Raw genomic sequence first — 23807 nt, 5'->3', positions numbered from 1 at the left:
CCCCTCATGCCAAACCAACCCTGAGATCCCTGGAAAATGCAGCAGTTGCCATGGGAAATGTCAGACAGAAGTAAAATCCAACAGAAATTAATAAGAAGGGAATGAAAGAGAAGAAAGAGAAGAAAGCTGGGCCATGGTTTCCCTCCTGGTTGTCCTCTGGCGAATGACTCCCACGACCTTCAAGCCCAGCCCCTGCAGACTGTATATGTTCTGTTAGTGACACCCAGGAGAAAAGACAGCAGAGAAAGGAAATGTGGTCAAGGTGCCAAGGCCTCCAGTCTCGTTTTACAGTCCAACAGGGAGGGGATTGTTCCAGTGCCCCTTTTTCAGGTCACCCCTTGTATTGGGTCTGGCTGAGATGGAGTTCATTTTCCCCACAGCAGCCCTCACAGGGCTGTGCTTTGCTGCTAGAAAGGTGTTGATAACAGAGCGAGTTTTTTGGCTACTGCTGAGCAGTGCTGGCACAGCATAAGTTACAGCTGTTACTTGAATTTCCCCCCCATTAGGAGGCTGGGGGTGGGCAAGATCTTGGAAGGGGACATAACTAGGACAACTAGCACTACACCCTGTACAGGGACTGCCCGATCCAGTTACCACATGGACCAATTACCTTGTCAACTCCTGTGAGCAAGTGTTGCATCCCACTCCTAAGAGGAAGGGACTACCTAAGCTTTATAGATGCCTGTAGTCAGAAAGGAATATGACATTCATATAGTCATCTAACATAACGAACAGAAGGCCTCCCTCCTCTCTGAGCTTGCAGGAGACTGACCTTTGACACCTCCTTTCCTGAGGGCAAGCAGCAGTCAGGGTAGGCAAAGCATTCATACAGCAGTGGCTGTGGGGTGGTGCACCAAGAGTGCCCATGCTGCTTCCTTTTGGAAACACCTTGAGAAGGCAACGTCTTTCCACAGCTCATTTTCTTCCCAACCTCCCACCCTGAGGAAGGGCCAGGCCTTGGTGCTTTTCTTTTGGAGAGTGGGGCTGCAGCAACTGGGGCATCTCCGAGAGTGAGCAGCTCCCAACCTGCTGCACCTCGCCGTGCCCACAGCAAGATCATCTTCCAGCAATACGTATCTGCTTGGACATCTGAGACAACAGGACATTACCAGACTCCTGTCAGCATAACTTCTGCTTCATCTGCATGCAGTGGTCATCCAAACCCAAAAGCAAATGCCCACTCTATAAACAGTCTTTCCCACTTATCCTGCGTGCAGTGGTGGCCAGTGAAGACTTCCAGGAGCTCAGCATCCAGCCACTAGTAGTTCTGTCCTTCACCCATCAGTCCTTGCTCAAAGACCTTACCAGCTCAGCCATCCTACCAGCAGAGGTACATTTGTCCAACTTTGTGAGGTGGCTCCCATCTCTCCCAACTACATGTTGATCTTCAAAGAGGATCTCACAGCCCCAGAAACCAAAACCCTGCTGCGGACACCTTCTTTCTATGAATCTTGCTCATTGTTTCATAATCCATTTATATTCTTGGCAACCACAGTATCTGGTAACTACAATCTCAGGCATCACTTTGTGGAACAATGTTTGTTCAGTTTTATTTTGAACAGCTTTTGATGGATATCCCCTCCCTTCAGACTTAGGAGAAGCAGTTAGGGCAGAAAGCATCAGAAGGATATTGGGGTTCAAAGTGATGAAATCCCCGCCTTATGTAGGAGCAAAAATCAAGCACTTTCTTTTTCCTTTTGAAAATGTGGCCTCCCCTCTTTGTGTGTAGTTATATGGATACATCATCTTATGCACAAACTACTCTATTGATTAAACTCTGAATAAAAAAAGGCTGAAATTGATTGTCCAGGCTGTCTGCTGCAGCCCCTGTTGCAGTACATCATCCTGAAAACAAGACCTTTTTCTTTCAGCAAGGGATGGCCTGGTGTATCAGAAATACATGGGAATAGCAAGAAAATGGAACTCCATAAATAACTATAGATTTTTTAGCAGGAGGGAAAAGCTCCACTGTGAGTTTGGGACTACACATGACATATGGTTAAAAGTGTACAAGCCCCTGGATTTATTTCAGCGGGATCTAGAACTGCCCTACCCAGTGTCACTGGCTGGGTGGGTGATTGAATCTTGTGCAGTTGATCAGAAGAATTTACACAAACATTCTGGTGAAAGAGATCATCAAACAGAGGAAACTTGTCTTTTAGAACCGCAGAATCACAGTGTTGACAAAACAAAGTTTCAGAGCCATGTCCTGTTCCCCCAGCTGAGGGAGGCCAGCTTCGCCAATCACTCAGCAAAGAAACAGCTGAGCCAGGAGCCTGGGGAAGCAGGAAGCACAAGACAGAAACCCGGTGAGGGATGGCTCCTTTGGGAGCTGCAGGCACAGTCAGACTACAAAGCAGGGGGACATAAATGATGCCCACAATGTAGGGATGCTGCCAAAAAGCAAACTTCTGATAGAAATGAGACTTGCAAGGGGCCTTCAAGGAGGGTGATTCTTATGATTGAATCACAGAATGATTCAGGTTGGAAGGGATGTTAAAGCTCATCTAGTTCCACCCTCCTGCCGTGGGCAGGGACACCTTTCACTAGACCAGGTTGTTCAGGGTCCTGGCTGGGCTTGAACACTTCCAGGGATGGAGCATCTACAGCTTCTCTGGGCAACCTGTCCCAGTGCCTCAATACCCTCATGGCAAAAAATTTCTTCCATATATCCAATCTAAACAAACCCTCTTTCAGTCTGAAGCCATTGCCTCCTGTCCCATCACTACAACTCCCCAAAAGAAGGGTGTAGCCAGGTGGGGTTTGGCCTTTTTCTCCCAGGCAACCAGCGACAGGACAGGAAGAGACAGTGTTAAGCTGCACCAGGGGGAGTTTAGTTTTGACATTAGGAAGAATTTATCCTCATACAGGGTGATTAAACATTGGAACGGGCTGCCCAGGGACGTGGTGGAGTCACCACCCCTGGAGGTGTTTAAGAAAAGACTGGACGTGTCACTCAGTGCCACGGTCTGGTTTACACGGTGGTGTTCGGTCACAGGCTGGACTTGATGATCTCAGAGGGCTTTTCCAACCTAATTGATTGTGATTCCGCCACTCGCTCAGCGCCGGCTCCGGGCCCAGGCCACTCCGGGGCGGGCTCTGAGGGCGCGGTGCCGGCCCCCCTCCGGCCGCCAGGCGGCGCTGCCCCCCCCGGCCCCGCCCGGCCCGGCCTCCTCGGGCCGCCATGGCCGCGCCCGCCGCGGGGGACGAGCTGCCCGTGCCCGGTGAGTGCGGCCGGTCCGGCGGGGCCCGGCTGGGGGGACTCGGCCACCCGTGCCCGCCCCCGCTCCGCGGCCGCCGCTCTGCCCCGGCTCGCCCCGGCGGCGGGCGGGGCCGGGACCGTCCGGCGTGTGGGGAGAGGGGCGTCTGCTGCCGTCAGAGATCGGCGCGGCGGGGGCAGGGGGGCAGCGCCGGGCTCCAGGGGGTCTCCGTTAATACCGAGAATTAATAATTAGTCTGTGTCGTGGTTTGCCCCGAGATGATGTTCAAACATTCGCTCGTTGCCCGGGACAACAAGCGCCTCGTTTATGTCCTGTGGGATTTATTTTTACGCGTTGATGGGGTTCAGTTTCCAGGCGGATGGCTTCACAGCATCACAGCATCACAGAATAGGTCGGGCTGGGAGGGACCACAGCGGGTCATCTGCTCCAAACCCCCTGCTCCACCGGGGTCATCCCAGAGCACGTGGCACAGGATTGCGTCCAGACGGTTCTGGAATATTTCCAGTGAGGGAGACTCCACACCCTCTCTGGGCAACCTGTTCCAGTGCTCGGTCACTGCACAGCAAAGAAGTTCTTCCTCATGTTCAGGTGGAACTTCCTGGGCATCAGTTTCTGCCTGTTACCTCTTGTCCTGTTGCTTGGCACCACTGAGCAGAGCCTGGTCCATCCTCTGACACCCTCTCCTTCAGCTATTTATAGACATTGATGAGGTCCCCTCTCAGTTATCTCTTCTCGAGGCTGAACAGACCCAAATCCCTCAGTCTGTCATCATAAGAGAGATCCTTATGTCCCCCAATCATCCTTGTTGCCCTCCACTGGACCCAGTCCAGGAGCTCGATGCCTCTATTTTAATGAGGAGCCCAGAACTGGACACAGTAATTGTGTCCAGTTTTGAAATCCTGTAGCTTAGTTGTTAAATGAACAAAATACAAAGGATGTTTGTAAGTTTGACAGCTTTTTGTATGCAGTGATGAAGGATATACTTATGTTTTCATGTTAACCCTGCTGACGAGAAAAGAAATGAACCACAGAGCTCTATGGCACAAATGCCAAATAGATCACTGAGCATGTTCAGATGTGCTGCATGGCTGTCTGGCTGGCAATTAAAACATAAAACAGAGTTTTCAGATGACTTCTAGTATGTCTGTGGTTGTAGGTGTGTCTAGATAAAATAAAGAATAACTCAACTCTTTCTTTAAAAAGGTTGAGTTTGCTTGCACAAAGCTTGTTGAGCAAGTGAGCAAGTGAGGTAATAAATACAATTTATACGTACCTGCTGCATCTGATCCATTATATAACATGTTTTTGGAAATAGGGGAAACTTTTGCACAAAATAATTACTTCTAAATGATATGAAATTTACAGTTTAAGAGAGAACGTTTGGGTTTTGGAGCTGGGGTGTACGTTATTGATGAGGTTGTTTTCGTTGAAATTTATTCCATTAAGATGTCTCCATGTAATTTTCAGAAGCAGTCTACTGTTACTATGTGTATTTGTTAACATTTGTTACATGTTATCAAAAAATTTACAAGCAAAAGCTTTGTTTTATTCTCAAAAAATTCTATGCCCATAGCACAGGCTTTGACATTTTAAAATAGTAGGTCTACCTGTCCTTTGCCATGTTTTCTGTGTGGCTTTTGGCAAATTATTTAACTTATAAGTCCATTCATTATTCTGCAGAATTAGTATTTTCTGTGTCAAGCCACATACTTAACCAAAAGCTGAATGAATAGTTAACATTCTGTGTTTTGAAACAACATTACTGACACTTTTGAAAGTGGGAAGAATTAAGAAAACCATACAGATCACAAGAGCAGAAGAGCTGCCTGGACTTTATTTTGGGGTGGTTTTGTTAGAGTTTCTTTGATCGTGGTCTTATCACAGAATCACAGAATGGCTGGAGTTGGAAGGAATTCTGGAGATCATTTAGTCCACCCCCCTTGCTAAAGCAGGGTCACCTGGAAGAGGTTACACAGGATTGTGTCCAGGCAGATGGAAACTCCACAGCCTCTCTGGGCAGCCTGTCCCAGTGCTCTGTCACCCTTACAGTTAAGAAGTTCTTCCTCATATTCAGGTGAAACAACAGTTGTACCAACCCATGTTTTGAAGACTGAGAGAAGAAAGAAGAGAAATACAGGAAAATGAAATATTCAATTAATTTGATAGAACATAGCTATTTCAAAATATATGAGGCAAAACTTGCTTTCACTAAAATTTACGTTATATTTTTTTGTTTTAGAATCAGGTGCTGTTTTCACATTTGGGAAAAGCAAATTTGCAGAAGATGTTCCTAGCAAGTTCTGGTTCAAAAATGACAAGCCTGTACTTATATCATGTGGAGATGAACATACCGCTATTATTACAGGTCAGTATTGGAAATGGAGCATGTAGAATCATAGAATTGTTTAGGTTGGAAAAGAACTTTAAGATCATCAAGCCCAGCCATTAAACCAGCACTCTACCACTTCCATGGCTGCCTGTTCCAATGCTTGACAACCATTTCAGTGAAGAAATTTACCTCAATATCCAATTTAAACCTTCTCTGGCACAACCTGAGGCCGTTTCCTCTCATCCTGGTACTTGTTACCTGGGAGAAGAGACTGACCCCCACCTGGCTACAGCCTCCTTTAAGGTAGTTGTAGAGAGCCATAAGGTCTCCCTTGAGCCACTTTTTCTCCAGGCTAAACAACCCCAGCTTCCTCAGCTGCTCCTCACAGGACATGTGCTCCAGACCCTTCACCAGCCTCATTGTCCTTCTTTGGACACCCTGCAGAACTTCAGTGGCTTTCTTGTAGTGAGGGTGATCAATGTGATAAAAGGATATATATTTGGACAGCTTTGAAAGTTAGGGATCTTGTTTGAATCCTGAGGTAATAAATGAGTTTGTGGAGAGGAGAGAGGACTGTTTTGTGGGAACTGTTGGATGGCTTTAGAGTTACCATGAGGTTACTCCAGGTTTTCACAAGACATGCCTAAGAACTGTCTTAAGCGAGTTTATAATAACTGAATGTATCACAGGATTTAAAGGAGGTATGACTTTGTTCAGGTTGAATGTATCTTGTGAATCTGACAATGTTTAGTCTGTTAGATATATTGTATCATGGAAGTAACAGTATCTGCTGAACACCCTCAAGAAGTTCTCTAGAAATCTGCTTGAAACAAGAGATACAATTGTATCTCTGAGATGAAGGTTTGAATTACTGATAACTGTTAGATGAAAATAACCCTTGAAAGAGCAACTCAATAAACTTCGGAAAATCCTCCAAAAAAGAGAAGTAAATGGAAAAAACATTCAAAGAAACTCTGATGTAATACAGTGAGTGTTATTAATGTTTATTTTAATATCTTTGAAATGATGGGGACAGTACAGATTAAAAAATGTGTTCATTTTATTTTACAAGAAAGGGATTACTGTTCTGTTGGTGAGCGTGTGTGTCAATTGTGTTGACAATCTACTGCTGATAGATAATAAGACTTTGTTGTTATAAAATTTATATGTGTATTTTCAGAAATTTTTAAATTGGAATGTAGTTGTTCCTCATGAATAGCCAGTTGGTCATTGCTTATTAAATAGTTTCTTGAGTGTTTCTTGCAATGTTTGAAAGCAGCATTGCAGCTGCTGGATTTTTAGAAAGAACTCTTCCAGGCATGATAGAAAAGATTAGAGATTTCATGAACTGCAGGACATCTTGAGGTGAAATTACACAATGAATTTTTCAAGCCTAACTTCATAGAAGACAAATTATACATTAATAGTTTATTTTGAACAAAACTTTGCACTTTTTCTTGGATTGAACCAGTAATAGTAAACTTCCTGTCGCATAAAATTAATGCAGATGTAAGCTGGGGCACTGTGATATTTTCCTTTTGAATTTTATTTTTGTATGTGCTTTTATATGCCCATACCCAGTTTGAAGTAACACTGGTATAGTTTTCTGTTTAAACTAGTTGATTTAAGCTGCCTCCTAGCATGTGCCTGTGCCAGCACTGTTATCCTAATCAATCACTGTAATAGTGACCACTTAGATAAAGCTTCTGAAGTCAGCTTACATAGATTTGCAGGCAGCACCAGTCCTCTACTGTCTTCCCTTTTCCCTGTTATTTTAATATATGTTTCAAAAATGTCTCTTTAGCTCTCCTTAGCTCTTGTAGTGAGCAGATACATCTCCAGGGAAGCTTCTAGATAATCGGCTCTTTATTTTCGCAAAGCTTTTGAGAAGAAGGAACTATAGAAGCATGAGTAAAAAGCTTTTTAGGTACCGAAATGTTTTCTGGGTCATTGTAAAGTAGAGGGAAAAGTGGGGGTAAAGTATGGATCAACGAGAAGCAAAGCTAGAGAAACTGCAAGAGTCATATGAAAAAAGTGAAGAAGGGGAAGAGAAAACCGTTGTCCCTCATTTGTTCTTCACACCTGTGCATGCCCATGTGCACCTCACATTTCTGCTGTTAGATGGAGTTGGATGATACAGTGGAATTACAGCCCTTGGTGACTGACACTGAACTGCAGTAACACCTGGAATAAACACTCCAGAGGTGCGTGCCAGTACTGAGTTTACTGAGAAGGGTACAGGCCCTGTGGGAAACCAGGAGCTTCTTCAGCTGAACCTGGCCTGGAAGAGATAAAAAACATCACTGAAGAAGGAAAAGTGTCTCAAGCAGGTGTGTGTTAATGCATGCTTCATTTTATTCTCAGTCTTTATTTACAGGTCACAAAATTCTCTCTCTTTTTTTTCCACACCTTGGAAGAGGGAGTGGGACCTATATTTGCAGGGGTCAGTAGAAATATGAGGTAGGTTCAAATCTGATAGAGATATATCAATTTGGCACTAACATGTCTCAACAATCATAAGTAAAACAATCACACAAACTGATACAAGACATTCCTTAATGCTGGATTTGGGCAGGAGACACAGGTATATCTAGCACTGAATCTTGACTGAATACTAATGAAGATAATGTACAAGAACTAGTATTTAGCATTCTAACAAAATATTCAGAACCTTGCAAATACTTCTTTCATCTAATCCAGCATCAGTATTCCTGTTTGACTTCTATGAAGAAAAGTGTAAAGTACATATAAAGCACTCTGCTTTTTGGCTTTCTATGTCAGGAGTTAAGAGTCCAACATTTTATTTACATGCTCTGGCTGTATGTTGGAATAGAGAGAACCAGTGATAGTTACTTGCTGGCTTTGAGTTGGCTTGCTGAGCTAGTTGAGGAAACGTTTCCTTCTCCAGCTTTGGAGTTTGAAATTTGTGGTTTTTTATTTATTTGCTGTCTACTATTAGTATAAACATCATTCAAATGTTCAAGCAGGAATTTTTTAAAGCAGTGGTCTTCTTTAGGTCTGTAACACAAGTCATGAGTGGTACATCTTCCAGCATCACTTGTAACATGTTTAATAGTGGTTCTTGCCCCATTTCTATACTTTTTGGCCCAGGACTACTGACAGTCCATTCCCTGCATCTTCTATAACTGCAGGCTTTGTAAAGCAACTTATTCAGCCTCTTGGGAGCTGGTGTGAAGAAGTGATGATACATATACTTTTAAGAATCTCCTTCCAATATCTGTCTATTAATTGTCCTTCTGACAGAACTCCTGAAGTTAACAATTGTCTTATTGTTTATTTGCCTTAACTAGAGTATCCTAGGCAGCTTGCCCACATTTGATCAGAGACTGATCCTGTTCACAAGGGGGAAAATGGTGATGAACGAAGACACGTTTTCTGAACTCAGTGCTCTGGAGAGAATTGAAGCCCCCAGTGGAAGAGGGTAGAAGGAAAGAGAGAAGTATCAATTGTGAAAGTAGGAGTGGAAAGAAGTGCATATGGAACCACAAGAAGATAGTATACTCATCATTTCAGGTTTTGAAAGGCGTTAAACCTTCAACAGGAGACCTTGGAATCTCTCCGGGTCTTTTGACACTGTATTTCTTCTCCTGTTTCTGCTTACCAGCACAACACCAGCACATGGCAGAGTATCTTTTGCATCAACTGCAAGGGGAGAATGAGAAAAGATTAGTGTACAATTGTGTTGATGCACTGTTTTTGTTTGTGTGATGATAAATGTCCTAAGCATGACTATTCTTGTTGCTCAATAAAGTTTTTATTTTGAGAATATCATGACTTACCTAACAAAACTGATGTCATTCCTGTTTTTCTGAGAACTATTTGAGTTGTATATGAATTTTAAATTAACTGTTAACATAGTTTATTCACAAAATAGCATAAAAATCCCCCACAAAATTAAAAAAAAAGCACAAAAAATCATGGTGCCTGGCATATATTCTGGACTCTGTCCAAAATATTACCTTTTATGTTTTATTCGGATATAGCTTCTCAATAGAATCTTGTGGTAAATGGTCAGTCTGTATGTGGTCTCCCCATCTTATTTCTCTCCCACACTAATATAATTTAGAAAGCAAAAGGGGCAATATGTAACACATACCTTTAAACATAGGTGATAGGAATACTTGGCAGCCCGCTCTGATGAAGCATATGGGATTTCAGCTGGTATTTCCCAGCTGCCAAGTGAGTGCCTTTAGTAGCACTTCATGACCCCGAGGAGCGCATGACTGATGGGGTTCCCAGGAACCACTGTTGTGATAGCAGCTACTCATGGAAATGTACTGGTTAGGAGACACTCTTCCTGAAGTCTCTCTCTTCCTAGCAATGTAAGTGTCTTGTGGCTTCCCTAAAAGCCCTGAATTGATGTTGGTGAGACATCTGCTGGTGTACTTGCCACTGCATACGTACTTTGGAGAAACACTCCAATTTTGCATCAGGATTAAGATGGAAACTGGTGTTGGAAGTGAGTTTTCATCACAAAAATAGTCTGAGTAGTCCTTTTTGTTATATCCTGCTGTTTCCTCTGCTCAGAGTCATAGTCTTACTCTGCTGGACCTGTCTTGTGCCAGCCATTCCAGCTGGCAGATGGCCACAATCTCTGGATGAGAGCACCCAAGTGGAAGCAAAAAAACCAAGAGCAATCTTAATTTACAAAGTTTTGGAATATGGTCCTTGCCTTTTTGTCTACTTTGGATTAATTCTCACTTCAGGGCGTCTATGGTGATGACTGGAGTTATCTCAATGTGCAGTTATGAAAATAGTGCCTTTTGCATGCAATATTATGTCATATTCCTTGGCCAGTTTAGATTGCATCATATCTGTTCCAAAACCTGATTTGCTGTACAGACCCAGAAATGTTGCTTCATTACAGGCATTTGTTTAGGTTTCTCACCACTGTTACTAAATCAGCTTTGTGAATCACAGAATATTCTGAGTTGGAAGGGACTTGCAAGGATCATCAAGTCCAGCTCTTAAATGAATGGCCCATACAGGGGGACTGAATGTGTGGCCTTGGCATTATTACCACAAAATATTAACCAACGGAGCTAATCTCAGGTTCCTCTGTAGTGCCTCTTAGTTTTCATTCAATGTCTGAATTACCTGCCTCCCAGATTTTTTATTTTCTGTTATACTGCTAGGAAGCCTGAAATTATAAAAGGCTGTCACTCAGTTGTAAAAGAATGTAAAAAAAATTCCTCTCATCTATTAAGCCTCTTGACTTACAAAGCAATGACCGAGAATTTAAAGACTGGTATAAGAAACAGCAGATTATAGGATGAAAAGCATGACTTGTTTGAATTTTGCATGGATAAAAGAGAATGTGCTTAAATTGAATTAGGGCAGCTTGGCATCATACTCCCACAGAAGTACTGCTGTCTTATAAAAGCAGTTAGCAAGTATAAAGCAGGGATACAAGGAAGCAATACCAATATAGGATGGATGCCATTTGCTAATAAAAGTTCTTTCTGTTAAGGTGTGTTTGCTCTCAGTGACAGACAGCTCTGCCTGTGTTTTGACATGATTGCATTATAAAAATTGAGATGGTGATATAAATGCTATTAGTAGAACGCTGTGTGCAGTTCTTGAGTGCAGACTTGACCTCAGACTTCCTTCCCTTCCAGTTTTCTTGGAAAGACATAATATTGACACATAGCCCCATGTGCCAAGAATTGTCAAATCTGGCAGTTTGATTGGGACTTTAGATAGCAATTGTTGTTAATGGTTGGTGGGGTGGGTTTTTTTGCTTGTTTTTAGTTTTTTTTAAATTATGCAGTTATATTCAAGAAAATAAATGTATTAGAATAATGTTAGAAGATGAATTTTTTGTTATATTTAAAACATTTCAATGTCATATTTCAAAGTCTCTGTAAATCACATTCAGACGCTTCACGGGGAACCTACACTACTGAAGTTACAAAAAGACATAATTTTGGCATTACTATATGGAATTGCTGTTGTGCATTTGTGATCATGTGATAATTGTTGATAGCTAGGGTGACAACATTATGATGGAGTCTTAACTCACAAAGCTCTACAGTCCATCAAAAGTAAACAAACGCCTTTTATCAGTTGTGGAAGGGTTTTTTTGATTTGTTGTGGTTTTGGGGGAGTGTTGTTTGTTTGTTTGGGGTTTTTGTTTTATTTTTGTTTGGGGGTGTTTGTTTTGTTTTTTATTTTGACAAATCAATTTCTATTATTTTGCAACGATTTCTGTTGGAACAAGGGTTTTATCTTTCTGTGGGAATTTTACAGCTTTACAGCAGGTAATAGTTTACAAAATGAAATGAAATGCATTAATTTTAAGATATTGTCAGTAGTCAGTTTTGGCTGTCTAATCTGCATGTCTGATGACAAAATTTTCATCTGTTCATATACCACCCTCAAAAAGTTCTGGTTATTTAGGTGCAACAGTTCATTGTTTATCATGGTCAAACCTGAAAGTTCAATGACAGGTCATACAAATTTCTGAAAAGACAATTCTAGCATTGCTCGTGTTGAAGATTTGTAACCTAATGCTTTGAGCTTTACGAAACTCCCTGACTGCATGGTGGATTTATGCTTTCTTTCTTTATATGCAGAGTAACAAATTAATACACTTTGTGAACACATCTGAATATTTATCAGAAACTATATTCCGTAGAAATGCAGCTCTGTAAATCATTTTAAGGGAAAATATTTAGCAGTAAAAGAAATATCCCACCCTAAACAATCAGGCTGAATATTACAAATTTGTGCTCCTAATAGCCATAAACCTGCATTATTCATTCCTGTCTTTGGAATAAAAGATGTGGGTGCTCAGTTAAATGTGCTGTTATTTTATAAAGAGGCCAATAGATACTGTGGTTTCTGAACTGCAGGGTCTGTCCAAGAGTACAACATCTTGTTTTCTGAAGAGCACTTTATCTGTGTTGTAATTAAAGGAGAGGCTGTTCGTTCTGCTTTTTGTCCCTTCTCCTGGCTGGGATTTCTTACTTAAACAATGCAATTAATGTTTTTGAACTGAAAAATCACAAGGATATTAATTATTGTTTACACTTAAGTATTGAATTGCCTAATCTTAAACCTTACGCTAAAAAGGAAATAATTAATAGCACAGTGTGTGAATGACCAGCTTGTCTTGAATGAGGCATTCAAACATTGGTATGGGTTCTGTCTGTTTCTCTTTCAGGGAAAGGTAAACTATACATGTTCGGCAGTAACGACTGGGGCCAGTTAGGACTAGGATCAAAGAACACTGTCAGCAAACCAACATGTGTTAAAGGTTTGTTTAATTTTTTTTTCTTTTGTCTTTTTGAAAGGAGACCCCTGTGAAAAGGTACTTCATTAGGTGCAGTTCCAAAATAACTGATTCTGCCATTTTTACTCATCACTTCTAATATATTACTGCACGAGATCATAAAGTAGCTTAAAAGGATCTCTGATCAATTTTCCATCACTTCCAGATTATGAATCCTTTTGCATCTGAAGGTTCTTCAGATACATAGAATCCTGTCATTTTTGAGAGCTCTGATTATATGTAATATTAACCTTTTCTGACAAACCACGTCTTCATTGTTACTGCAAAGACAATAATTAGATATTTGGTCTCTGCATGGTTGTCCATGTGTTAAAAATCAGAATTTCAACAGCATTGTGTAACCTTTGTGTCACTTTTGTCTTAGCAACTTTGTAAATGGAAAAAATCTATCAGAAACTTTCTACAATTACAACTACTACATTTTTAGCAAACATAAGAAATGCCCAAGGGGGCATAAATGTTAATACATTTGTATGAAGCAGTAAGATAAATGCCTATATTCTTTTATGTATTGTAAAATATATTTTCATTGCACTGTGATCTTCTTGATCTTTCCTGACTGTTTTTATCTTGTCAAACAAAACTAAGTCAATACTTTTCCCTATCCCCTTACTTACGTCAGGTCAGATCTATCCCATTAACACATTTCTTTTCACCATTAGATGTTTATCTTCAGCCTTTCTGCCAGCAGATCGATCTGTTAGCTTATTGTCGAAAACAAATTATCCTGCTTGTTCAAACTCTGTTCTTCCTGATTTAGTTTATTCTACTGTCCTTTATTTGCTCCTGTCTCTATTTCACTTCAGAGGGAGAATGCAGCTACTCTCAGGTTCACATCTTCTGTCAGCTATGTGAGAGATTGATTCTTACCTTGGCTTAAATGGATTGGGTGTCAAGTTTTGTTTTTACTGTCAAATTGCAATGGAGAATAAAAGATGAAGAGAAGATGACAGCAATTCAAACCAGACCTGGCATCCATTGAAAAAAGTCACAAGGGGGGTATCTTTCTTCTCTTGGCAATTGGCAGCAGGATAAAGTCCTTGAGCTTTTCTCACTAGCCTTTGGTCATCACTTGGCTTTGGGAATGGGGTTACAAGGACACATTTCAGTTTCTGCTTGGAGCCAAATGGTTGTGACTGGATGTTTTCTGAGAAAATATCTCCTGGGATTTGACTAGAGACTAATGGAATTGGTTATGAAAAATTGCCAGCAATACTGTAAATACAGCACATCTCATCAAATACAATTGATTAACCTAAGTGGGAGGCACCTCTGTATTCTTTTTTTCCCACCAAAACAACTCTTGACTCCTCTCACATACATTCCCAGTCTTTCAAAATGACCAGACTGCAGAGAAGTACTTGCAACTGGTGGGTGGTAACTGAGCTGAAATTGAGACAGGATGGTACATGCAAAAAATGTAGGCACCAGTCCAGACGGGGCTGTCCTTAGGAATTGAGTTTAGTGATCAGTAAGAAGGCAGTACAGAGTAAAAGTCTAGCAAAAAAGGGATGTGTGCATTAGCAAGGGAGGGTAAGACAAAAGAACGGTATGGTTTTAAAGATAGTGGGGGAAGTATAAGAGGGAGTTAAGAATAGAACTGTTAATGAAAAATGTAGAGAACTTTAAACATGCATTTTACCCTGCAACTTGATGTATTCTTTGAGGCATATCCTGTAAATGGTGAATTCCAGGAACTGTGGCATTGGGTTGAAGTAAACATAGTCAAGTTAACTTGGGTGTCTTAAGTTATTAAGGTCTGATCTGTTTTCTTATCTTGGGGGAATACTGATTTAGTAAGTCATGCCAGGTTCAAATAGGCAAGAAACATTATTACATTCAGAGCTCCCTCTAGAACACAGAGCAGTTTGCTATTGAAACACCTATTGGCTTGTTTATAACTTTTCCCCCCCTTTCACTTTAATCCATAGCTTTAAAACCAGAAAAACCAAAACTTGCTGTTTGTGGAAGAAATCACACTTTAGTTTACACAGGTATGTAATCTATTTTGTATAGATATTAAAAATAGATTTCTTCCCTTGCTTTCAAGCAAAATCACATTAGGAGCCCCAGGACTGTTGAGGAAAAATAAATGAAAATGGGACTGCTAAAACTTGGGGTTTTGACATCCAGTTCTTAGAATGTTTGATTTATTCTGAGGCAATAATAATTCCGAGGCATTTATAAACTAATGTTATATAGCAGTTTGCCAGCAATAGACATAGGGAAAAATTTCTTGCTGGCACTTGTGGTGTGGTTAACAATCGTCAGTATTTCATTTAAGCCCTGTAAAGGTATAGTATTATTTTTATATACATTTGTTCCCAAATTTACCTTTGACAAGTAATATTTATTAGTGTGAAGTTGTATATTTGAGTAAATATAGTAGAACTGCATGTTTTCAAGTCTTCAAATTTTGTCGCATTTTTGTTTAGACAATGTAGTCTGCTATTTCAGTGACAAGTTGCTTTATTAAGCTATAAATAAATAAAGTGTAAATTTAAACTTAAAAATAAATTTGTAGAGAGACAGTATCCAGAGAATTTATGCAAACTCTTGTCGTATTCTATAATTTATGTAACAAAATAGCCGTCTTTGTGGTTGCAATCCTTTAGCTTTTAGTAATGTTATAAAGAGGATTGTTTGATTATTAGGAGTTTTATATACGTGGAGACACTGAGCACTGTAAATAAGACCGTTAGAATAAAAAGAACATTTTAATAACAGTGGAGTATGCAAGACATCACAGGGTAAATATTAGTCACTTCTGGTGTACATATTGGCCAGATCATTTGTGGCCAGGTATTTAGCAAGGACCATTTATAAATTGAATGTCAGTTGCTTATCACATTTCTGTCTGGATTTGTGTTAATAATGGGCCTTATCTGTTTCATCATAGATGAGCACTTTAGATGAGAAACATACTAAAATTAAAAATATAAATCTTAAAATTCTCTTAGGTTGAAGATATCAGTTGTCAGTGCTAACTTAAATTTTAAGATTATGAAACAAAATACATAGTTAATTAAATTGAAAGTTATTTGAAAATTAAAGTAAAATATTTCTAATAAAAAACTAACTAAAAATATATTTCATTCACAGTACTCAAAACTATCAAGTTATTAATCTCTTTAATTTATGTAGTAATACAGCTCCAGTTTTCTTGTTTGTGACATAATTCACTGTTTTCCTTTCATTTTATCTTAAAATATAGAGCCTGCTTCTGGCTGCCAGGGCTACTGGTAGTAATTTCCTCAGAACTCTTGCAGAAACTTCAAATTATATTTATTTGTTAGGTCAGTCTTCAGAATATTAAGGAATGCAGACAGTCTAAGTACATGTAAGGCTTTTAGGAAGTTGTGATCCAAGTCTGTGCAGGAAGGCCTCCTTGTTAGCTACAAAAGAAACTGCTAATGTCAACTCAGGAGTAGTTCAGGGCAGTAGACCCAACACTTCTGTGATGTTTTTCCATTGAAAATTAAATTACTTGCTCCAGTTTCTTCATTCTGTGTGTTACATGTGCTTTTCTGTATGCAGAAAAAGGAAATGTATATGCTGCTGGAGGTAACAGTGAAGGTCAGCTGGGATTAGGTGACACAGAGGAAAGGACCACATTTCATTTAGTAAGTTTTTTCACCAACCAGCACAAGATCAAGCAGCTAGCAGCTGGATCATACACCTCAGCAGCAGTAACTGGTAAGAGCAACTGCTAATAAAATCTGCTTACATGTGTCCAGCCTGGTATTCCAGGGAAACACTTACTCCAGCATTCTGTCTCCATATGTGGATGTATTTTCTATCCTCCCTATCTTCTTTCCTTGGTAACCATAGTCATTTCTTGATAACCAATTGTCTGGTATGGGGTGGCAGTCTTACTAACTTCCTACAATTTTTGTGAAAGTAGACCTTTTCCACGAGCCATGGCCTGGAGTGGGAGCTTGACCTGGGCTAGAAATCCTTACAAAGGAGAAACAGTATGAATACCCTCAAAATGGAAAAAGTCTTCAGTTCATTTCTAGGGAAGCCAGCTACAAAACATGAATCCTGCAAAAACTAAGCATCTCTAATTCCACTTCTTACAGCAACTATTTTGGTCTATTGGTGCAGGCTACAAAGCTGTGTCATTCCTTACAAATTCTGAGAGAGTCCAAACCATCACCTACTTCTCAGGTGGCAAATTTATACCATCACATTATGTTGAAGTCCACACAGTTATAATACTTTCGGCCATTGGATGGTGGTCCTATGTTACCCCATAATGCACTTTCTCGAAGTGTTGGTGTAAAGCAGCTGTTTCCGTACATGTTTAGGATAACCTATTGAGGCTGTAATTTCAGAATGCTAGACTGCTTATAGGGGACCCCTGGTGGTCTAGTGGTTAGGATGCGGCACTCTCACTGCGGCAGCCCGGGTTCGATTCCCGGTCAGGGATACTCCCCCGGGCAGATGGAGCTCATCAGCCCTGTAAGGCCATCCATCTATGAGAAGGTCACTCTAAAACAAACCTACGTCCTGAGGACCTCACTGCCATTGTCCAAGCTTGCTTGGCCCCGGCAGATGAACCTTAGGATTAAAGGGTGGGCTCAGTTCAGCGCATGCTGTGTCTCACCTAAAAAATCCATTGTGCAGGCTGGAAAGTTAAAAGACCTTTCCCAAAATCTTCATTCGTGAAGACTGGCCATACAACAGACTGCTTGTTTGGTTCTTGCTTTTTTATGATGATTGCTAACATTCTCCTGAGATTTTTAAGACAACTTTGAATGGTCTTCCTTCCTAATACTGTCTCAGTAGCACTGTAGATGGTACATTTTTTTATTCACAACTTATTTCCCACCTGTAAGAAATATGCAGAGAGAAGACCGTTTGTCTTCTAGAAGAGATTTTTCATGTTGTTTGCTACCTTTTTTTTGGTTTTGTTTTTGTTGTTTTTTTTTTTTACTGCTGTCATTGGTCTTTGTGTCAACAGAGGCTGGTTTTAATTACCCTGCAGCAGGTATTGTGGTAGTTCAAGGAAAGCAAAATTAAGCTGGGCAATATAATCAGGTGTGAAGGGAACTGAAAGATAAGGCATGAGTAAGTGGGATGTGTGCCAAAGTCAGAACAGAGAATAAGTTTGGAAGAATAAGAAAGGGATGACTTGCACCTAGAAATTAGAAGATGCTTTAAATTCACTGTGATATTTTCATACTGACCTCTGGCAACTGAATTGTCTTACACACTCAATCTTCCTCTTTCTGAAGGAATGTTTTTATATAGTGCTTTTGCTGTTGCTATTTATGGTCTGACATCAGTTGATGAATAAGTGTTCTGTGTCACTTTTGAAAGGCTTAAGGGATGGCTTCTTACTTCAGACTTTGTTGCATTGTGCTGAACATAATGTCCCTGGGATCATGACATTTGGAAGTATCAAACACAATTTTTCTGAAACACTCTTCAGAAGGTAGATTAACTTTTTATTAGTTTTTGTTTTAAATCTGTTAACTATCTCTGTCTTCATTTTAGAGGATGGGCAGCTTTTTGTGTGGGGTGATAATTCAGAAGGTCAGATTGGCTTGGCCAATGAATCCTGTGTCAGTGTCCCTTGTCGAGTGGATGTTGGAAAACCTGTTTCCTCTGTATCCTGTGGATATTATCACTCTGCCTTGATAACAGGTAAGGGAATGGGAATAGAGGTTAGTGGAGACAGGACAGTGGTTTTCGAATTGTTGCCTGTGTAAAGGTATTTATTACTTTTAAAACTAGATATGCCGCAGTTGTGAAAAACTGCTGTGTGACAGAAAGTCATTGACGTAGTTTTATATCACATTGGGGGAAAAACCTGCAGTTAATTTTCTGCATTGTTGTGCAAATGTACATTAGAAAGAATGAGTATCTTGTCACACTTTATTTTCATGAAGGTTGTGACATATATTGTGGGTTAATACTATTCTTTCAAATGTCTAACTTTTCTTGAAATTATTAATTTCTTTGTGATGATCAAAAAATAATCTCCCTCTTCTTTAGAAATATAAATATTGAACAGAGTTACTATGTTATGAGGAAAAATTAATCTCATGTGCTAGCAGTGCAAGGTTGTTGTCAAAGTTTGATGTTATGTCTTAAATTTTGAGTTTTGGAGTCAGTTAAACAGGCAGTATATGGTATGAGGAGAAGCACATGCTACAGTGAGCTGTTGTCTGATCTCCAAACCAACCCACCTCTCTTTTGCTTTCCAATTCTCTTCTCCCAACTCTCTGTTAGTTTCCAGAGTGAAGATTTCACTCTTTTTTACATAATGCCAGCATGGGTGAATTTATCAGCCAGTATTGACGCTGTTATGTATGAGCAGCCGTGAATTCCTCTCAGCCATATAGATTTACATTATTAAACTTTACAGTTTGGTCCCCTCAGAGTAATTAAAGATTTCAAAGGATCAATAGTTTTGATTGTAAAGCTTTTAATGGGTACCCAGGAGCTATTCCATCAGATACCTTTCTCAGGTTACTTGATAAATGTTACTTTTCCACATACGATATAATATCACTCTCTGAGAACATGCTGTTAACAGAATGAGAGCTTGCCATGGTGGACAAATATTAATTAGGTGTTATGCTGGTAGTGTGCAACTTTTATTACAGATCCTTTATTACAGTAAATGAATTAAGTGCCTGGGACTGATGAGGAGCTCAGCACCTGTTAGGAAATCTACAGCTTCTGAAACTCAGAATAAATGGGGAGAAAAAGATGCTTACTTGAAGGATGTGGTAAGAAGGTGTGTATCTCTGCCTTAGAGCCAAGAGCTGAAGCTCTGAAACTGCAGTGGGATGTCAGAAGCTCTCTTTAGTAGCAGGGTTGAGGACAAGCATCTAAGAGAAAAGAGAGAACAGTGTGTGCTGCCAAGTGCTCTAAGGAAGTGGAAACTTTTTAATGAAAGGGGATGAGAAAAAAGGCTTTGGGTTTCAGCTGGTTAAGAAAAATTGAACCTCTCAAAATATTAATAGGAAGATGAACTGATTATCACCTGTGAAAATGAGTTGTTGAACCTGTTACTACTTAAACGGGCCTGAATATGAGATGGAAAATCTTAATTTTGATCCTTAGTATCTGCAAATCCTGCATGAATTGGGCTTCAGTCTATCTCGCTGAAACTACTGACACACACATGACCTTTTTGTGGTGAAAGTATAAATTTTTTTTATTACTTTCCTTTGGGCCCTTGCAGACAGTTTTATTTGACTGATACTTCAGCTACCATAAAAATTTAGTATTGGACATCCAAGTACTTCTGCTGGTTTGATCTTCTCTTGCAATACTGTCAGTGTGTATCCAGTGTTTAACAAACTTTGTGCATTTAATCTGAGTGCACCAGTCACACAATGTGTTCCTTGTCAGTTACCTGATACCATAGAATTACTACGCTTTGAATTTTAAACATCAAATAATATACAATGTTTAATAACATAACATAGTTGCAGGATGTAAGACCTAATACATGCTGTCAGGCTGAACTGATGAGCGTGGCACCACATGGTTCCCTTTCTTAATATGTTCGTGTTAGACATAAGGTGTACACTAGCTAAGCAAACTGTTAGAATCACAGGCGTATCTGGGTTAAAACTAAAAAGCGGTTAATGAGGATACTGGAATACATAGTGTGGACACAGAGTGCCCTCTCCAGGGCAGGATGTTCATTAGAGACTATTGAGTAAAAAAAAAGTGGTAAAGTACAGATTCCAGCTTTTTTTTTTTAATAAACTAAAATTGTTATTTCTTTGAAATCGGTGGTTTTAAAAAGATTTTTTAGTAGGCTTTTGTCTTTAGGGTGTTTAACTGCTGTAGAGTGCAGTGCAATGTCACTTATCTAGTAGTTCCAAGAAGGTTTATTACCCTTCTCACTTCTGCTTCCTAGAAGGCCTTCTTTTCAGACAGTAATTCAGCTACTGAATATGTCAGCCACCTGGATTCTACCATGTACACGTGGACCCCACTGGTGCCAAAGTAGTTGTAGAACAGAAGAACAGAATATATTCTGAGTATTTTTAATAAAAAAGCACTTCTGAAATTTAGAATTTTATACTCATTTCCATACGCAAATTATGAAACAGTTCATGTTTGAAACACGATTGTTTGCTTTCTTTCCCTCTTCTTTGCATTCTTTAAAGAGTTCCACTGAAAAGAAGTTTTTCATGCTTCCAGCCCTCTTCAGGACTTTTTCACAGTATGTTTCCTTTCTCTTTGCAGACTTAGGATGCAGTATTTGAGATATGTCTCAAACAAAACAACATAGAAACAGAGAGCTGGAAGAGTGTAGCAACGATTTTGAGCCCTTACACAGATCCTTACTTGATGTGCCTTTGACCATACTCACAGGAGGGGGCAGTTTTTCAGGAAGCATTAAGCTTGGCAAGCATGTGGAGCTCATTTGTCCACTGGAGGAGCTGAGCAGGAAAAGCCAATGTATCTAAACTACTGCTCTGGTGTCTACAGCAGAATTAGATTTGTGGAACCGGAAAGGAGCTGAATATATTCTTATATCTTCTAGTGTTTCCCCTGCCTGAATTGTTACTGTAATCAAGGTCAAGATAAATGCTCTTTGAAAAGATGTCTTTTCATAGAGACCTTTGCGGTTGCCTTGAATTCCTTTCTTAATATATTTTGTCATTATTTCTAAAGACTGGTTTTAAAGATCATTCATCCCACAAACACTTCTGTGCTCTGAATTTCAGTGTCTGAGATGGTTTTAACGAGTTTGGTCTTGAAAAAATAGTTCTTTTCTTTTTCTTCCTCATTTATTCAAGGAATCATAGAGTGATCCAATTCTTTTGTCCACTGTCCTCATTTGCCACCAGCCAGGTCTCCTATCTGCTCTCATCTGCAGGATGCACATTCGCCTTTGGGAGACATTTTCCATTTGCTTGCCCATTTCCTTGACATGCTCCTGGGACCTAAAGTTTAGTGATACAGAAAATGTGCCACGTAATGGAAAGTTCAACACCTGAGAATGTGACTCATATGAGAGAAGAAAATTAAATAACCAGGTTCTGTTTTGAACAAAATGTCCTTAAAATGCAGGTGTACTGCACACAGTACATCATGTCCTTAGCATGCAGATTTACTGCACACATGCTGCACTCAAAATTTATCTGGGTTTGACTGGATTCTTTTTATGCTTGATTGCTATTCTTCATAGCTTTTAGACCACCATTTGCCTTAAAGGGATGCGTAATGTATTCAAAAATTGCTTTAGTAAATGGTTTTATCTTTGTTAGCTGGATTATTAAGTTGAAAAAATGTAATAAACTTGATTAGTTTGGGAAGTCAATGGAAGCTTGGCCATTTGAATCTCTAATCCTATTAATTAGATTGTGATTGGATTAATTTTTTCAGTGCAGTAGTGTTTAAAAAGAACTGCTGGTCTCTTCAAAGAGAACTGCATAAGTAGTTATCTCCCAAGTGCTTTTGGGGGTTTATCAACTCATTTCTAAAAATACAAGGCTGATCTAAGAGTATTAAAACAATATTCACCTTCCAAAAAATACAGATTCTTTTTGTTGTTGGGCTTTTTCCATTGTTTTAACTTAGAATCCCTAATAAAATCTCTTTGTCAGCAGAATGCTTTGGTTACAGAAAACCACACATTGCAGGGTTTTTTTTCTCTTTTTAATTGGGCTGCTGTTTTAGAACAGAAAATTGATGCTGCTGCAAATAATTGCAAAGTATCAGCTTGTTCAGAGTATTTCTGTACATAGATATAAGAAAAAAGATCAGAATTAAAACAGGAAATCAAACTGAAGAGAAAAGTTTAAACACAGTTCATTCTGATTCTTAAAAAATGCAGACAGATTGAAATGACTGCAAAACAACTCCTAGAAAAACCTGCAGAAGAATGTAAGAAAGCCTCGAGAAGAGACAACTGAGAGGGGACCTCATCAATGTCTATACATGGCTAAAGGGGGGGTGTCAGAGGATGGACCAGGCTCTGCTCAGTGGTGCCAAGCAACAGGACAGGAGATAATGGGCAGAAACTGATGCCCAGGAAGTTCCACCTGAACATGAGGAAGAACTTCTTTGCTGTGCAGTGACCGAGCACTGGAACAGGTTGCCCAGAGAGGGTGTGGAGTTTCCCTCACTGGAGATATTTCAGAGCCATCTGGACACAATCCTGTGCCATGTGCTCTGGGATGACCCTGCTTGAGCACGGAGGTTGCACCAGATGACCCGCTGTGGTCCCTCCCAACCTTACCCATTCTATGGTTCTGTGATTCTGTGAAAGGTACTTCACAGACACGTGCAGGTAACCCAAGTGTTAGAATATTATTGGGCTGTTTGTGTGTGCAGGAAAGAAAATGTCAGAATGATAGAAAAAAATAAGGACTACTGGGAGGATGAAGTTACACCTCTGATCATGAGAGTTAGGAAATACAGCTGCTATCCTGTTTCATTGCCTTGCTGAAGAGAATGGATCTCTGTGAATAGATTGTGGGTGACTATTCAATAGCCTGAGTCCCATCAAACCTTGTAGAAAGCTTGACATTGAGTAAGATCACATTAATCTCATTCCCTGAGATCCTCCCTATGCAGTTAGAACATTCTGTAAAGGTAGTAAGTCAGTTGCCAACCTTAGTGGCCCAGAATTGTGGTACTTGAAGAATCTTTTCCGTTGTGAGAGGCAGAAGTGATCTTGGAAAATATAGAAACCATATAAAACACTGTCCTAGTTTAACTCCAGCAAGTAGGCACCACACATGCACTCACTAACTGCCCCCCACCAGCAGGGTCAGGCAGAGAATCAGAAGAGTTAAAGTGAAAAAAAACACTTGTGGGTTGAGATAAAGACAATTTAACAGGTAAAACAATAGCGGTGTGTGCCAGCAAAGCAAAACAAGGAGTTCATTCACTGCTTCCCATGGGCAGGCTGGTGTTCAGCAATCCCCAGGACAGCAGGGCTCCATCACAGGTAACA

At 40.1% G+C, this 23807-nt stretch overlaps 1 protein-coding gene across 1 annotated transcript in view; it reads left to right on the top strand.

The window, feature by feature from the left end:
- Positions 1–3170: 3170 nt before the first annotated feature.
- The window catches only part of RPGR (retinitis pigmentosa GTPase regulator), a 56594-nt gene continuing 35957 nt past the window's right edge, over positions 3171–23807 (top strand). The window contains 6 exon segments of the mRNA XM_027689243.1: positions 3171–3224; positions 5461–5586; positions 12737–12829; positions 14797–14859; positions 16403–16561; positions 18368–18517. Of these exon segments, the coding sequence (XP_027545044.1) occupies positions 3185–3224; positions 5461–5586; positions 12737–12829; positions 14797–14859; positions 16403–16561; positions 18368–18517 (631 nt within the window). The 5' untranslated portion in view covers positions 3171–3184.

Source organism: Neopelma chrysocephalum, unplaced genomic scaffold (assembly GCF_003984885.1).
Source record: "Neopelma chrysocephalum unplaced genomic scaffold, ASM398488v2 Primary Assembly neopelma1_76, whole genome shotgun sequence".
In the NCBI taxonomy this organism is placed as follows: Eukaryota; Metazoa; Chordata; class Aves; order Passeriformes; family Pipridae; genus Neopelma; species Neopelma chrysocephalum.
The sequence above is the reverse complement of the archived record's forward strand: the minus strand, read 5'-3'. Positions and strand labels throughout refer to the sequence as shown.